We start from the raw sequence: 16,921 nt of genomic DNA on the forward strand, positions 1-16,921 counted from the left end.
TATTAAAAATGCACTACAAAAAAAAAAAAAAAAAAAAAAAAAAAGAAAGAAAGAAAAGGGTAAACTGTACACATTTAAAACCCTGACATATTTACACAGCGCTGAGCCGCAGAGTTAGATTTGATCAGGTCTAATGCTGCGGCTCACAGACTCACAAGTCTGTAAATAAAGATTCAGTTCATCATTTGACCCTTAAAGTCCAAGAGTCTGTCCCAGCATGCACCGGGATGGAGGTAGTGTGACAGCAGGGACGCTCCACCATCAGAAGTCAGCGTCCAACCGGAAGGTGTTGTCCGTGGGCGTCGCCATCACGCCCATCCTCTGGTACTCGCCCACCCGCTTCTCAAAGAAGTTGGTCTTTCCCTCCAGGGAGATGTTCTCCATGAAGTCAAAAGGGTTCTCCACCCGGTAGATCTGCACACAGAAACACCATGTCAGTCAGCGCCACCCACTGCCGCCACCCTGAGGTCACCTGCCCCCACCCATGGGCGAGTTCAGACAGGCGTCTGTGTCGCACTGCCGCTGCCCGTCAGAGAACCACTCGTCCTCTGATCAGACTCTGCAGCAGCACTCAGCCCCCATCACTGGCTGAGGTCCGTACCCCTGCGCACTTCATCATCACTCACACCATCACCTTCATCATGTCGCTCTCTGAGGTCAAAGAGTTCCTAAAATGTGTCTGTGTGGAGAACTGATCATTTTTCTTTTAAAAGTTTAGCTTGTCACTGAGATGAGTGCGGATGTTTCGTGATGCTGTTTTTCTGCCATTAAGTCAGTCACATGATCACATGAGCTGTGTGGGGCGTTACCTTGGAGAAGCCGAGCTCCAGCAGCAGTCTGTCGGCCACGAACTCGATGTACTGTTTCATCATGTCGCAGTTCATCCCGATGAGCTTCACGGGCAGAGCGTCAGTCAGGAACTCCTGCACACAAACCAATAAACCCATTAAAGCCATCCTGAACCAGTGGGCCCAGCAGAGCAGCTGCAGGTGAAGCTGGGACTCACCTGCTCGATCTCCACGGCGTTCTTGATGATGTTGATGACGGTTTCCTTGGGCGGTTTGTTCACCAGGTGTTTGAACATCAGACAGGCAAAGTCACAGTGCAGACCCTAAACGCAGCAGGCGCACAAACACACACGTTAAGAGTGACATCATCACTGGATCAATACCTGCGATCCGACACCAACAGGGCGCCTCACCTCGTCTCTGCTGATGAGCTCGTTGGAGAAGGTCAGGCCGGGCATCAGGCCTCTCTTCTTCAGCCAGAAGATGGCGGCGAACGAGCCCGAGAAGAAGATCCCCTCCACAGCGGCAAAGGCCACCACGCGCTCTCCTGCAGATCAATAAACAGACAATAATCAATGAAGCTGCTTGAGGTGGAGCCATTGTGTCAGGTGGCCTAATGGGCGGCAGCTTATTTACCATAGGTGGCGTTCTTGTTGCCGATCCAGTTGAGCGCCCAGTCGGCCTTCTTCTTCACGCACGGCAGCGTCTCGATGGCATTAAACAGGTACTCTCTGAGGGCGGGAACACATCGTCACTCACCAGTTAGATCAGTACAGGCCAGTTAAGCCACTACAGAACAGTATTTGGCCCCGCCTTCCGCGTACCTCTCTTTGGGGTCCTTGATGTACGTGTCGATCAGCAGGCTGTACATCTCCGAGTGGATGTTCTCCATGGCGATCTGGAAACCGTAGAAACACCGGGCCTCCGTTACCTGCACTTCCTGCATGAAGCGCTCCACCTGTTGGTCAAAGAGCGACAACAAGAACGTTACAGCGGTCCGTGACCTCAAAAAGATCTGTAAGAGCGGGCGCAGCGGCTCACCAGGTTCTCGTTGACGATGCCGTCGCTGGCGGCGAAGAAGGCCAACACGTGGGAGATGAAGTAGCGCTCTTCGTCCTTCATGGCATCCCAGTGCTGCAGGTCCTTGGACAGATCCACCTGCACAGACAGAGCACGTCAGCATCACGGCGTCCAGCATCAGGCCCCGCCCCATTACAGCAGCTCTACCTACCTCCTCTGCCGTCCAGAAGGACGCCTCTGCCTTCTTGTACATCTGCCAGATATCGTGGTACTCAATGGGGAAGATGACGAAGCGGCGAGGGTTCTCCTTCAGCAGAGGCTCCTCCTCCTGCGAGCTGCTGCTCTTTTTCACTTTGGGCTGAAGACAAAGACCATTGCTCAGGATTATTGATCATCTTATTCATCGATTCTGGAGCAAAAACAGTGAAAAGTTAAAGTTTGTGCAGTCTCGCTGCCTGTATCGTTCACTGATCTGAAGGTGGTGGACAAAATAACAGAAACAGCATGAACCCTGAACACCACAGCAGCTGTTCCTAATAAACTAGAACCCTGAACCGACCTCAGCCCTGCCGCTCACTGTTGGCGCCACAGCCACAGTTTAGGCGCCACATCTGCGCAGTAACACACACGAAGCTGCCGTCAGTGAGCTCAACATCGACTCGGTCCGCTGATATGAGGAATCCGCTAAAAGCGCGAAGCTTCCTGCGGCTTTTCTCTCACTTACCGCAGCAGCGTCGAAGATCCTCCGCGCAGTTTTGGACGCCAGGATGCGGCTGCTGTTCAGGCCCGGAGGCTGAAAGGAGACACAGACCGTCAGCACACACAAGGGCTCTTTATCGATACCTGTAATTGTTCGGTGACGTTAAAGAATCGGCGGCCTCTGTGAGCGGGAACCTGAAGCAGCCTCACCGTGTTCTCTTTGTCCAGAGACATTTTGTCCAGCTGCCCGCTGAGGGTCTGCTCGTTCTTCACGGAGAGCGGGGAGCGCGCGGCCAGCATTGTGAATTCGCGGGTTCGAAAGGACGAAGAAAAGAAAAAACCTAAGAAGCTAAAAGGAGCAGAAAGCTAAGCTAGTAGCAGCGGACAGACGAAGACAATGAAAGGCTTCTGCTGCAGCTCGCCCTTTTATTGGAATCTTGGCGCCAGAACTGCTGGCCTATACGAGGAATCCCTTTAAACAGTCGGGAGGGACCGAGCCAATCAGGTCGCGAGAAGTGCTCACGTAACCCCTAAACGATTGCGGGAAATTCAAACTTTTCGTTTGTGCGGGTTACAAAACTTTAGGTAACCGCTGTTACAAAATGATTAAAACGAGCGCTTACGAAACTTTCAGACTTTCAGACCAAAACTCGCATTTGTTCATATTAAGCATTTTAAACCGTGATTCTAAAAACACGTTACAATGTCTCTCAAAGAAAAAAAAAAAGCTTCTGTAATGAGACATTAACGCCGAAAGAGTCAAGATTTACATCTGTGTTCGTGCAGGTGAGTTCAGCGGATTGTTCCAAATCATGTGGATCCCCATATGGACATTGAATAACTGATTTCTGCTTTAAAGTGTCTGCCATCAGGGCTGTCGTTTAAACTCACATTAAAGCTCAGTCAACGGCGCCTTTTCTGCGCTTCCCTCGCATCTAAATGAGCTGTCACCATGGAGATTTAGCGCCAAAATTCACGTAACACACCCAACATTACAATAACTCCATTTACATGCGCCCTGTGTGTTTTCATATCAGAGAAAAAACACTGACATCAACAAAAATCTGTAAATATATACAATATGTAAACAAAAAACGAATCTGCAGGAATTAGTCGGTTTCTTTGAGTCACTCGAGCAGAAAAAATTGATTTAAAGGCTGATTTATGTTTTGTACCTTTGATCTGAGCAGCTTTCAGCCTCTGAAGACAAACTTTGAGCTTCATTTTCCTCATAAATCAGACCTGATCAAACCCATATCCAGCTGGAGAGCTTCCTTTTACTGCTTCCGGGTTATCTGATTGGCTGCAGGAGAAAGGGTAGCTCAGTTTCGTCCCCTGGTGTCCGGGTTGGACAATGACTCAGTTTTGGAGTTACTGTCTCCTACTGAGCAATAATGGTCATAAGTTGGATCAATTTTAATCGAACTGTAAACATATTTGATCATAACTGAATCTGTTTGGTGAGAAACCCTTACGTGACCGTATATGGTCACAAAAAATAATGTAATGAACAGATATTTTAGAACAGCCTAGGCAATGTTCCCTCTAATTTTTCATGTGTCTGAGCGAACGCACAAACTCCCTGAGCGGTCCCTTGGACCACTGTGAGCAACAGCAGACGTGTGCACTGTGGTCACGCCAGCATCGAATCCATCCAAGTTACATGGTTTATTAAAAGAATCAAATTACAGAATTTACATTTATGTTAGACTACTTTTAATTAACTGCTTTAGCCCACTTACAATGAAAATTTAAAAAAAATCTTGTTCATGACCTGTGTAGTATGTTAACACTGTTGGAAGTAAAAATAACTTGAACTCCAATTTTGAAAACACAACTTGTATTATGAGTATGAGTCTGTGGTCTGGGAGAGAGTCCTGTAACTCTCTGTCTGCAAAATACAGTTTATAATGACCAATGTTGGGCAACTAATTATATAGTTACTTCTTCAAAAAAGTAACTGAGTTTTGCAAACAACAAAGTTTTTTGCAGCTGTTTACCTAAAAACTATTAAAACTATTTACAGAACGATCAGCTGTTCTGCATCAAATTTGATGCCACACAAATTATTTGTGCCACTCCAAAAAATAATTTCTGTCCACTATGAGATAAAGGAGAACAACAGCCTGATACCTGCAGGCCTGACAACAGGAGATGTATCACTCCTGTAACACCTTCAGCAGTCGCCTCATTGACACACACAACAAAACTATTGACTACACTACACACTAACTACACAAGATTTGCGCTAAACGTCGCAAATCTTTCACATCTCAAACACTGCCATCACTCGTAAAACTTCCCCCCGTTTCTTAATGCCACGTTGCCATATCCTTCTTTGATTGGTCGACATGGTAAATTTTGCGACCAATTGGAAAGGGCGGGGTTTTTTGGTTTTGTTTTTGCTCACAGGCGGAGAGTGCTTTCGAGCGTTTCTTCCCGCAGTAAATGTAAACAACGATAGTATTCAGGAAGAAAACCAAACATTGCATATATTTTTATCATAACTCTGGTTTTACGTGGCCTATCAACACAATTTAAAAACTGGTATAAAGTCCACACTTTTTCCGTCAATTGTTCCGTCTCTCCTGCTCACATCTCCAATGGTTGTACACGTTGTCATTAACGTGGCTTCACTCCACATCAGCCACGCAGCTTTGCCAGCTAAAACACCGGTGTCGGCACATTAGGACGATGTCATAGCCTGTCAACGACGTTGATTAGCTGCGTATATACGAATGTGAATCGCGTGGGATAAGGTGGCATCGTTCTAATCCCATATGGGAGCAGCCAGTCACTTACTGACTAACACTGCAAAACAGAATTGTTAAAGTTTTAATTTTAATTTCAATTCAGGTTAGATTTTTTTTTTGTGCGCAACCCAGATTTTCTGTGCGCAGAGACCGTGCTAACAGTGCGCAATTGCGCACGTGCGCAGCTTAGAGGGAACATTGAGCCTAGGTGGTTCTAGAAGGAAATTAAATAATTAAGTTTTATTAAATAATGCTACATAATTGCATTACAGATATGATACTTACATACAGTGTTTTTATTAAGTGTTGTAGTAGAAATCTCAGTGTTAAAGGATGATAAAACATAATGTTATTTTTGTTGTTGTTCAATTAAAAATAGCAAGTTACCACAAATTGTTTGACTCACATTCACACCTATGGGCAATTTAGAAACTGCATGTCTTTGGACCGACACCCAGAGTACCCAGAGGGAACCCACGCAAACACGGGGAGAACATGCAAACTCCACACAGAAAGACCCCAGGCCTTATGGTGGAATTGAACTCAGGACCTTCTTGCTGTGCTAACCACTGTGCCACCGTGCTGCCCTATTTATTTATGTATCATTTACCAGTAAAACAGTTTTCATAGTTTTTACTGCAGCTTTTGCAAAAATGCATGATAGTGAACATTTTCAGTGATGTTGTATACTATAATCTGATTGCTTCATCATCCCACAATGTGCCTGAACAGACTGATAGTTACTTTTAAAGTATTGTGAAAATATGAGATCAAAGCAAAGCTGCCAAAAATTTTATTAGATTATGAAATTCTGTGTTTTCACAGAGGAAAATGCTTCAGTCTTGTTAGAGAACACTTAGCAATACTAACATGCTAACAGTGAAAATTATGTTTAAAAGGTATAATGTTTACAACATCTTTTCTCATTGGTTATTTTCTCAAAGAATCAAAAATATCACTTGATCTGACCTGACAATTGTACACTTGGGACTCCTCAGGTGCTTCACTCCTGAACCGCACAGTTCGTTGTGACTCAACTCCAACTCTCTAAGACTAGGACAAGGAGCTGAGAGCTGAGGACAGAGCTTCACAGCTTCTCTCTGAGAGGCTACAATTTCTCAGCCGGAAGAATTAATAAGAAAAAAATAAGACAACACTGGTTTTAACATGTAATCATGGTACAGGAAGAAGTAGATTCTGCAATATTTAATCTTGTTTCGGTGACGGTTAAAAAATTCCCTTCCCAAAGTTTGCTTAGTTAAGCAGTTAAGAAATTTGACAGTTTAAAGTAATGTAGATAGAAGTAAAACATAACGCATAAATTAACCTGTATTTGGTAGCTACAATTCTTATTTTTTAAATTTCTGAAGGAATAAACAAATGTATATCTTGATCTGACCTGAGAGTTTCCAGTCTACAGTATGAACTCTTGAGTCCTGTAGACAGTTGCTTCACTCCTGAATCCTGCAAGGTGTTGTTACTAGAGAACTGGGAGCTGAGCGCTAAAGAAAGCACTTCACAGCTTCTCTCTGAAAGATTGCAGCTCCTCAACCTGAAAAGTAAAATAGTGGACAAGAGAAAAAACAATGTGTTAAAATATTTTGTTAGAACTTCTGAGTTTGTGCGTTTTTTTAACTCTTTGCCCTTATCACAATAAATCCCTTAGCTTCCAATAATTTACTAATTAAATAAAGAAATATGAATACTCCAAGAAAAAAAGTTCAAATAAAATGAATTGATTTTTTTTACCCAACATAGGTAATGGGAAAGAAAATGAGTGGTGACAGTGTCACAGGGTACTGATTTAAGCAAGTTTACCATTAAAAAGATAAAAACAAAGCGAATGAAACACACACACACATTCATTAGCCTAATACTGATAGATACATTTAAGCAGATGACCCTACTTAATTACATTTACAAATATTGAGTGTGAAAAGCTAAAGTGCCAAGAGTGCAAGCAGAGTTGTTGAGCTGTTTGGGGCAACCAAAAACAACCACCACAGTCTTATTCTCATTTAGACATATAAAGGTTTTAGATCACTTAAGCAGTGGTTAAAATGACCCTTTGTCATTTTCTTTGACTGGAATATAGTGTTGAATGTCATCGGCAAAGCAGTGATAACAAAAAAATTATACCTTTCAAAAATATGTCCCAAGGGAAACATATATAAATGGGATAGGGCTTATAAACTGAATAGAAGATTCCTGATGCTTTTATCTCTTCACATTTGGATTATTGTTATGAAGTGTTTTCTGATTTGATTGAAGCATCTATTAAATGCCTTTTTCAATCTGCCCTAAATGCTGATCAAAGGTTTACAATTCACTCTTTTTTATTAATCACACATTACCCTGCTTCTAAAGCTTTTGCACTGGCTACCTGTTAGGTTTAGATTTCAATTTAAAATATGAATTCTTACTTTTATGGCCATATGGGTTGAGGCACCCACTTACTGAATGGCTCCGAGCTTACACCCTAGTTCCTGCATTTACCCATCTAAAAAATAAGGGCGATTGGCCAAATTTTCAAACTTTAGTTTCAAAAACGTGGAATAGCTTTGTGTTCATTTTATTTGATGTATGTGTCTCCCTTTTGTTTTGGGGGCATTGCTTTGGTTTTATTGATACTACTGTAAAGCACTTTGTCTGTTTTGTGTTCTTACGAAGCACTAAAACCCCCCAATTTACTTACTAAAGTAAATGTAATGTCTATTTGGCAAACAGATCTCAAATCCAACAGTGTGATCTAACCTGAGACTTTCCAGTTTACAGTGAGGACTCTTAAGTCCCAGAGACAGCAGCTTCACTGACAAACTGCAGCAACATGTTCTGAATAAAAAAATCAGGATATCAGTTAATGCTTTATAAAGTTTACATGACAATTTCTTTCCCCTAAAGAAAGACTGGTTGAATACATGTTGATTCTTTTAAGACATTATTAAATTCTCCATTCATCTAGTCGCTGTAATCTTTATCGAAATCTGCTTACTGCTCTGCAGTTGATCGCCCAGCTCCTCCTGCTTCATTCTCCTCAAGAAGTACAATGCGATTGTCATGAATGACTCCGTGCACCTCCTCTGCTCCTCATCCTTAATCTTCAGCACCTCCTCATCCTTCCTCTGTCTCTTTGAGCATTTTGGATAATCTGGACTCAGAACCTTCTGGATCTTCTTCCGCTCATTCTTTACAAAAGTGATGATGTTGTCCTCCAGCAGCTGGAACAGAATACTTTATGAATGACTCAGTCAGACTGAAATCAAAGAGCCAAACAATTGATCCATGTGGGACACTTTGATAATCTAATAACTTACCATTCCTGCTGATCCTTCACCTTCAGATCCCCCCTGCCACCTGTTCCTGGATGAAAGATTTCCTCACAAACCAACCTCAATCAGTCCAACTTGGGCCCAACCTCTCAACACCAGTGTCACTCAGCACCAGATCCCCACAGGATCAGCCCCCTTCTGTGCACCTACCCACCCAACCAACGTCATCGTCAAGTATGCCAATGACACCAATGTGGTTGGGCTTACCTCTGATGGAGATGAGAGTGCATACAGGGTGGAGGTAGAGAACTTGTGCTCAGAAAATAACCTGAAGCTTAACGTCCTTAAAACAAAAGAACTCATCATTGACTTCAGGAGGCACAGACAGGTTCACTCCCCTCTCAATGGAGAATGGGCGGAATCTGTCTCCACCTTCAGGTTTCTGGGCATCCACATATTTGCTGATCTCAACTGGACCCACAACACCATTGCCCTAGTAAAGAGGGCCCAGGAGCGGCCGCACTTCCTCCGTGTCCTGAGGAAGAATAACCTGGACCAGAATTTGCTGCTGGCCTGCTACCACTCCTCACTGGAGAGCGTGCTCTCCTCCAGCCTGGTGTTTGGTACTCAGGGGCTACGAGTAAGAACAGGAAGGCTGCACTGAGGGTCACTGCCCCAAAAATAATTGGCTGCCAACTACCAACCCTGGAGGCCATCACCAGATCCTCCTGTCTCAGGTAAACCAGGGCCATCACAGGTGGCACCTCGCACCTTGCCCACTACCTGTTTGACCTGCTTCCCTCTGGTCAGCAACTCAGGTGAATCAGGTCCCACATCTCCAGACTTACTAACACTCTTGGAGTAGGAGCAGTGACAGTTTCAAAGAGTCGAAATACAGGTTGACTAAAGTTGTGAGAGAGGCTAAACAGCTGTTGAAATGAAACACTAAATGTATAAAGGCTAATTTACATCAAAAATGGACATAGATGTATCTCTGTCTGTTAACGAGTTACAGAGCCAATAATTCTGGGAAAAATAAGGATGCTAAAACTAAAAATCAGTTTAAGGGGATCACTTTTGTGCTGCCCCTCGTCACTTTTACGTTAAAACCGAAGAGTGCGCATTACCACTGCTCAGGTACAGATAGCAGAAGAATACAAAGAGTATACCAAGAATATAAAGTCAAACAGACTGTCCACTTTCGCTGTCTGTCTCTTTAGTAGTAAGTGGTTCCTCATCGTTTAGCTAGCTGCACTGGCACTGGAAAATCTGCCTGTTAGTTGGAATGTTCAGGCTTGTAAAATACCCCCTGCAGGTTTCCTCCCTTTTGAGTGTTTAATTTTGAGTAATATTGTCTAAAACTTTTATTACCCTGTGATCTTGTGTGATGTGTCCAGATGCATCTTCTGTTGACGATTTTTCTGATTGTTTAATTTTTTAAATTAGAGAACAGAACAGTTTTCCATTTTATTGCTATTTAAAAAAAAAGAGTCTATTTAGATTCTGTGTTTTTAATGAGTTTACAAATTATTTCTGTTGGCATGTGGCTGAATCAGAATCAGAATACTTTATTAATCCCTAAGGAAGGGTCTCCAGTTTCTTCACCTCCTGAAGTGCATGTTTCAGTGTCTTAGTTTTTTATATGAAGAGTATGAAATTATTTTACCTCTCCAGACCACCTTTACAATATTGTATATGCAGATAAAGCTGGTGTATTGTTCCTCTCTAAAAAGGAAATCCATTGTTCTTCAGAATAATATAAAAATTCAGGATCTTTGACTTTTTTGAAGACCCTCATGTTAGACATTTTAATAGAATAAAGGAATTCCTTGCTCAGTGGCTTCCTTTGAGATGCTGGTTAGAGACTAGAAACAACATCAGATGTTCAAAACTGACAGCTATCAGTGAGTTCAGAACAACAGCTCCTCTTTCTGCAGTAGAGGGTTGTTGGCTTTCACCGTTTAAGGACACACAGCTGGGTCCAGGTCCAGGTAGGTTCCTGTGAATATTGATAGAGCAGTGATGTGAGTGCTGAGCTGTGACCTGGAGAAGAGTCCTGACAGTCAGAGATGGTCCTCTCACCTCTGAGCTTTGGCCTGGCTCTCATATTCCCCACACAGGGTGGATTCAGAGGTAGGAACTCCCTCCTCTCTGTGCTCACACTGATCCATGCTGCTGAATTCACATTCACATCAGCTCACACTCACTTTCTAAGTTCACCTGCAGAGGAAACACAAATCATTCATGTGCACATCAACTGAAGTCCTGCTTTCCATCATGTGTGTTGTCCAAATATCAGCCGCTTCTTTTCTGCTTCCTCTCAATGTCAGCTGAATGCAGTCAGACATCAGTGCGAGGCAGAGGAAGCTGCCATCAGCTGCTCTACTTCTACTATCAGTCCACTAGATGGAGCCATGAAGCTGCAGCCCAGCACACACGATGCATTCACTGGCACACAATGAATCACTGTGGCTGGAAGCTTCAGTCCATTAATATTCAGTCAATTCAAAAAGGATCAGCAGTGTTAAAAGCTTCACACCAATTATTCCAGCTTAGTTTACAGAGAACTGTACACACAGTGATTTACTGTTAATGAGAAGCTTCTTCCATCCTGTCTCTGAGCTCAGTCAAACCTGCTACCAAACATTACTTTCATTATTGATTAGTCTGCCAGTTTTCTTCTATACTGAATGTTTTTCCATCAAATATCAGTTAGAGGTTCCAGCAGCTGAATTCAGTGTCATCAATATGAAAATATTCAGTTTAGTATCATCAACAACAAATAAATCCATTAAACCCTGTCAGCACATAGCAGTACATTTCCTTCATATGTATAGTAGAATGGAAATTTAATGGCGAGATGATGTGTTTTTTCCCCAGCAAATAAAAACACAACACAGTGATCCAAAGTTTGTCCTGAAATGAGAGCTGAACATTTTGCTCAAACATTACAGAGAAGAAACAAACTTTGAAAGTCAAATGCAGAGACTGATCCTGAAGTCTGTGCAGCCATAATTAGAGCTGATTGAATCCTCTAAATACTGAGGAAAGGAGCTTCAGTGTTTCCTTTATTACCTCCTTTAGTAGAGGAGACACTGAAGGATCCTTTATGGAGGCAGAAGAGGCTATTACATCCCATAATTTATAGCGGTACACCATCAGACCATTCATGGAAAGATCAGGAAAACTGACCAACTGAGTCAGGAAAATTTAAAGTTTGCAGATGACACCACACTCATTGGGCACTTCTCAGTTGGAGATGAGTTTGGCTATAGGAGGGAAATACAACAACCTGGAGCTGCTGCCAAACAGTGGAGATGATGCTGGACTTCAGATTGAAAACAGCCCTTCCAGATCCCATTTTCCCGCTTGCCTGCCAAATGAGGAGCCATTATTTCCCAGTACCTAAAGTGGGAGCTCAACATCAGTTCCCTCATCACGAAGGAAAGCCATGTGTGCAGTAGCCAAAGCTCCCAATCCAGGAGCATCTACCACTGACTGGTCAGCATTCTTTAAATCTTTTTCTGTACTTGATGCAGAAAAACGCCAGTGTTGAGGCATTTGAGAGTCATTTTTATATTTGTCATTAGACATGAAAACAAGAAGCCACATCAGAAATGTTCTGCTCCAAAGGTTTGTTGTCAGATTTCCATCTGGAGAGGGGTGTTTGGCTTCACCCCTCTCCCTCCAGTGTCTCCTCCCTCCATACCCTTATTTTGTTTTGCAAATTGAAATATTAAATGTGTCATTTATTGAAAATTTGGGGTAGATTTTAATCTGTTTGGGGGTAAAATAAATCATCTGAACCCACCTTTTGAAATCATTCTGCAGTCAAACTTTTTGATATGCCTATATCTTCACTGTGCCTCACTTTTTACTGCCATCTGTTGTAAAGCATCTTTACTACTAATGAAGCCAGGGACCCAGCATTGTGAAACCTGCTGCTAAACAAACTGAGGCAGCGTTTCGAATCACCGAAAACAGAGATTTTTTTAAAACTCCTGTCAGGTTGGAGATTTTCGAAAACTCAGTTTTTGCGTTTACGAGTTCCTCACAAAACTTCAAAGGTATGTGCCCTTTTTCACGTCGCGCTGTGCGCCACGTTATTGTTTTCATGAGATGAATTTCTACAATGGCGGATAGGGACAAAATACTGTTACTCTTACTATCTGCGGTTTTTACAGGCTTACATATACACACGCAGTTACTGTCCCTCCATTTAGAAAGGCAGCGTCATGGTGTAATTATTTTACGTGTAGTTGTTTCTACATTGCTATCAATACATTTTTCAAAAAATGCCTCTCTGTGCAAAATGGGTTCAAAAACATAAACAACTGTGGGATACTGTTTGTCCGTGATTTGGAGCGGGGGAACAAATTGTGGAGAGGATCACCCTGATATTATTTCTATCCCACTGTAACTTTACTGTATAAAGAGCTAACATCTCCAAAATGTCAGTAGTAGTTAAAGTGTAGACAGCCGAGCGCTGTCCAAATTTCCCCGATGCAGGGGAAACGAATTCTGTCGGGGAGACCTACCTTGGCACTTGTGCAGGTGAAGCCAAAGGCTTGGAAACATATTTGGCGATTCTTCGTCTTCTGTTTTACATTTGTGCGGGAGCCCCATCAAAAACCTGTCCATTATGTAGCAGTGTTCAAGCGTTCTTTTTTTTTTTCTTCTTTTTTTTTATTCATACCTCTTTTTATTTTATCCCCCCCCGCAATGGCTAATATGAATTGGATTTCAGTTTTTTTTCTTGGGTAGTGATGTGATTACAGCACATTTGAGAGAAACAGGGAAAATGCCAGACTGCAGAGATCAGCTGATGATATTTAATAAATCATTTATAAAACTGAAATACAGCTTGAACAGTTTGGTGGGGATGGGATCACGTAAAGAGGTGCAAGACTGTAAATGACGAATAACTTCTGCGGATGTGGATCACAGTATTTTACTGCTGAATAATATTCCCCCCATGTGTTAAGGTTTACATGGTTTTTGTTCAGGTTTTTAATGTTATGTTTACTTTTCTCCAGCGCCCACTGGACATTTGCCATAACTGAGCCAGATTAGGCTCATACATATCTGCTCTCAGGGGTAATACTTGTGATTATGTCATAATCGTTTGTATATTGTTTTATTCTCCTGTAGTGCGTTTAATACCTCACACGACCACATGGCGTCACTGTTTCCCCGCCCACGGCCTACACCAGACTCCACTGTTTTTTCTTCTATTTTTGCTTTATATGTTACTTTGGCTCCAGCCGAATGTCGGTCAGTAAGACAAAGGGGCGGAAACCATTCCACACCGATGACACGCCCCCTCTCACGGGCCAAGTCATGACGTCGTGCGCTCCCATTGGTCACACCCCCTCAGCCCCACGTGGTGATTGGATGGCGGTTGTTACCTGGTGGTGTGGGCAGAGAGCGCGGAGCTCAGGTTGTGTAACTCTGCTGTCGTGGAGCAGAAACTTCACACACGGAGGAAACGAAACTGTGAGGCCGGAGAATTAACCTCATTTATCTCCACACAGCGCAACGAAGCCGCCATTTTGCCCAGTGAAGGACTTAAAATCAGGAAAATAAAGAGGACTGGCTGTGATTTATTTATGAATGCCGCTGACTGAACACGGTGGGCGTTTAAAATGATCCAAAAAGACACAAAATAACAACAAAACATACGAGTTTCACTTGATATGTGTGAGGCTCATTTTTTATGCATTCGTCTGAATGTATAAGAACAACAATCAGAAAAGTGAGCGTGAATGTTTGCATGTGAATGAAATGTTTCATTTGTAATGTGATATTGGATTGTGAGCATTAGCTAACCTTCACACAGAAGAACCTGTATTAGTTTAAACAGTTTATTATTTATTAGCAGTAATCTTTATAAATGTCCACAGGGACTCTGGTTATGTGCCATCCACAGGCGTCTTATTGACAGCTACGATGTTTGAAGAATAACACTCTTATTAACGATGTCGAGAAAAAGAACTACTCTACCCACAATCCTAAACTCAAAAAGTGATGTCTCTGATTGGTAGAGGGTGCTGTTTCCATGGAAACGTTTAACAGCAAAGTCAAAAAGCGGGCACTGCAGTCAGGAACAAAACGCAGCCCCAGATACAGTTCTTTTACACACAAAAAATGGCCTGTATTTGTATAGCGCTTTACTAGTCCCTAAGGACCCCAAAGCGCTTTACCCAACCAGTCATCCACCCATACACACACACATTCACACACTGTAAGTAACACAAATTACACACTGTATTTTGTTTTTACTGAAATCAAAAAAATTATCAGAGGTCATTCGGTGGGGTTTGCAGTGCATTTTGGGATGAGCAGTTCCAATGGTCTTTTTTTTTTCCGTCCCTTTCCTTTGTTTTTCTCCTGAGCTCCAAACTTTATACCGGAAAAATACAAAAGCATTGACTTTGTGGTGGTCGACTTGTTTTCACATTTAGACTAAAAAATAAAAAACAGTCAACCAAATCTTCTCTTTCGGTCCTGCTTTGAGGGTTTTCTTTGTGTGGTGTTTACAGTAGGGCGCCGACTGAATTACCCTACAGTCAGTTTTAAACAGTTGGATATTTCTGACCTGTGGATGAAGCCAGTACTAGCTAGCTTTATGCAACGCTAACCTGGTTATGTCCTTAATACCAATTAATGCTTTAATTTTTTGAGCCCAAACTATTTTTAAAAAGTATTTTAAACATAACATAACATTTTAATTTGCTATAGCAAGCCTAAAATATATATATTTTTTATAAGTAATCTTTACTGTTCTATTCTGTTAATCTAATATTAAAACATTAAATATTCCTTTAATTTGTGAAAACATGCTGATGTCGTTTATTTTCTTACCATTTTAACAGAAACATTACACGAGCGAGAGTTAGCCTAGAACAGGTGCTAATTTTCATGTATTAATGAGGTTTAAAATGTTTAATAGTTCAGCAGATAACTGAGCATTACAGGAAGACTATTCATGGGGGGATATAAATACATACACTTATCTCTCTCATATGTGCCAGCTAACATGGAGACTATCCATCCAGCTGTCAGAGAGTGAAGAGATTCACATTCACATTCACACCTTTGGCCAAGAGTTACCAGTTAACCTTAACCACATGTGTGATTAGGGCTGCCACAAACGATTATTTTGATAGTCGACTAGTCACCGATTATTTTTGCGATTAGTCGACTAATCAGATCATGCATCCATTGGACGTAAAAGGTACAGCTTATTGCACCAGCACGCATCTGCTCTTATATAACTATCATTAGCTTACAGCTTGAAGTGTTTAAGGTATGTTCTAACTAAAAATAAAGACAAGTTGATAGTTTATTAAATTTTAATGAAATTTGCAGATTATTTCGGTGAAGTTTAATAAACTCAGCCGTCTGCTCCTTGCTATCTAAAATATAACAGGACACCGGAGTATATTCTCGAGCATCTCACACAGAAGATAATCAGTTGTCTGCTTGACGTTTATTCAGCTGTGTAAAAACTATAACTAATAAAATACTGAAAAAAGCCAAACAATAACATTTTTAGGTTATCTAAGTGACTTATATATCATGTTTAACCTGAGTAGCGAAAGACGGCGGTGGGTTTGAAAACGATTTGCCGGGAGTCCGGTGTTCTCACCGTCTCTAGTGAGGCTTGCCCCCGGCTCGCTATCGAGCTGGTGGGTAACAGACGTCTCCGAAAACGTCGGAGCGCTTTTGAAAATATGTGGTGTCTTGATAAACTGAACAGATATTTGAGGTTTACACAGCTACATTCTCACCTAAAAATATGTTAAACGTTTATTTTGTGACCCAGAAAGAATAATAAGAGTAACATTAAAACTAACTAGCGGCCGCCATTGTTGGAAACTGTGCAGGGCCGCGCTATGAATTCTGGGACACAGCTTCTTCTTTGGGGTTTAACGGCAGCTGGCATCCTTCTTCAGGCAGTGCTGCCATCTTCTGTTTCAGTCCGTTATTACACTCTTAAATCCTACTACTTATTCCTGCGTCTTTTGGGATCTTACAAAGCTTTAAACGACGCGTCGACTATTAAATTGGTTGTCGACGATTTTGATTGTCGACGTAATCGTGACTATAGTCGACTAATCGTGGCAGCCCTATGTGTGAGGAAGCTAGAGAACCCACAAAGGAACAGGGAGAACCCCGGCTGGTGCATTCAAAGCCAGGATCTTCCTGCTCTGAGGCCACATCAACTCCTTTATTGTACAGTTTTGTTTTTAAAGCCCACCAGCCATTTTAAAACTCAAGATGGTGGCCATTTTAAAGATGGCTGTCGACTGGCAAAAGAAAATAATTTTAAATAAGTAAATTAGACTTACCTTTTAATTGATCTTAACGTCAGATCATAAAATCACAT

The 16,921-nt window shown here is 42.1% G+C and overlaps 1 protein-coding gene and 1 non-coding gene across 4 annotated transcripts; both read right to left on the reverse strand.

The window, feature by feature from the left end:
- Window positions 1–11: 11 nt before the first annotated feature.
- LOC134643800 (ribonucleoside-diphosphate reductase subunit M2) lies at window positions 12–3,788 on the reverse strand. 3 transcript variants are annotated; one of them, XM_063496369.1, is made up of 11 exons: window positions 3,683–3,764; window positions 2,718–2,856; window positions 2,533–2,601; window positions 2,020–2,166; window positions 1,830–1,946; window positions 1,613–1,746; window positions 1,425–1,519; window positions 1,202–1,335; window positions 1,007–1,111; window positions 810–923; window positions 12–414 (listed from the first exon to the last, which is right to left on the reverse strand). In XM_063496369.1, the coding sequence occupies exons 2-11, from the start codon at window positions 2,805–2,807 to the stop codon at window positions 262–264; spliced, it is 1,158 nt and encodes a 385-aa protein (XP_063352439.1). In that variant the 5' UTR covers window positions 2,808–2,856; window positions 3,683–3,764; the 3' UTR covers window positions 12–261. The 3 variants fall into 3 exon arrangements, with proteins under 3 accessions (XP_063352439.1, XP_063352440.1, XP_063352441.1); XM_063496370.1 differs by having other exon boundaries at window positions 2,718–2,774; window positions 3,683–3,739; XM_063496371.1 differs by lacking the exon at window positions 2,718–2,856 and having other exon boundaries at window positions 14–414; window positions 3,683–3,788.
- LOC134643939 (small nucleolar RNA SNORD94) lies at window positions 490–625 on the reverse strand. The gene has a single exon (XR_010096448.1). It is a non-coding gene; the product is annotated as a small nucleolar RNA SNORD94 (small nucleolar RNA).
- Window positions 3,789–16,921: the final 13,133 nt, after the last annotated feature.

Source organism: Pelmatolapia mariae, linkage group LG15 (genome assembly GCF_036321145.2).
Source record: "Pelmatolapia mariae isolate MD_Pm_ZW linkage group LG15, Pm_UMD_F_2, whole genome shotgun sequence".
NCBI lineage: Eukaryota > Metazoa > Chordata > Actinopteri > Cichliformes > Cichlidae > Pelmatolapia > Pelmatolapia mariae.

Excerpts from the sequence above, each read along its gene's own strand:
- LOC134643800 (XM_063496369.1), bottom strand. The coding sequence starts at position 2,807 with ATGCTGGCCGCGCGCTCCCCGCTCTCCGTGAAGAACGAGCAGACCCTC. Across the intron at positions 1,112-1,201 it reads AGCTCATCAGCAGAGACGAG|GGTCTGCACTGTGACTTTGC; the intron begins GTGAGGCGCCCT and ends TGCTGCGTTTAG. Across the intron at positions 924-1,006 it reads ACGCCGTGGAGATCGAGCAG|GAGTTCCTGACTGACGCTCT; the intron begins GTGAGTCCCAGC and ends GTTTGTGTGCAG.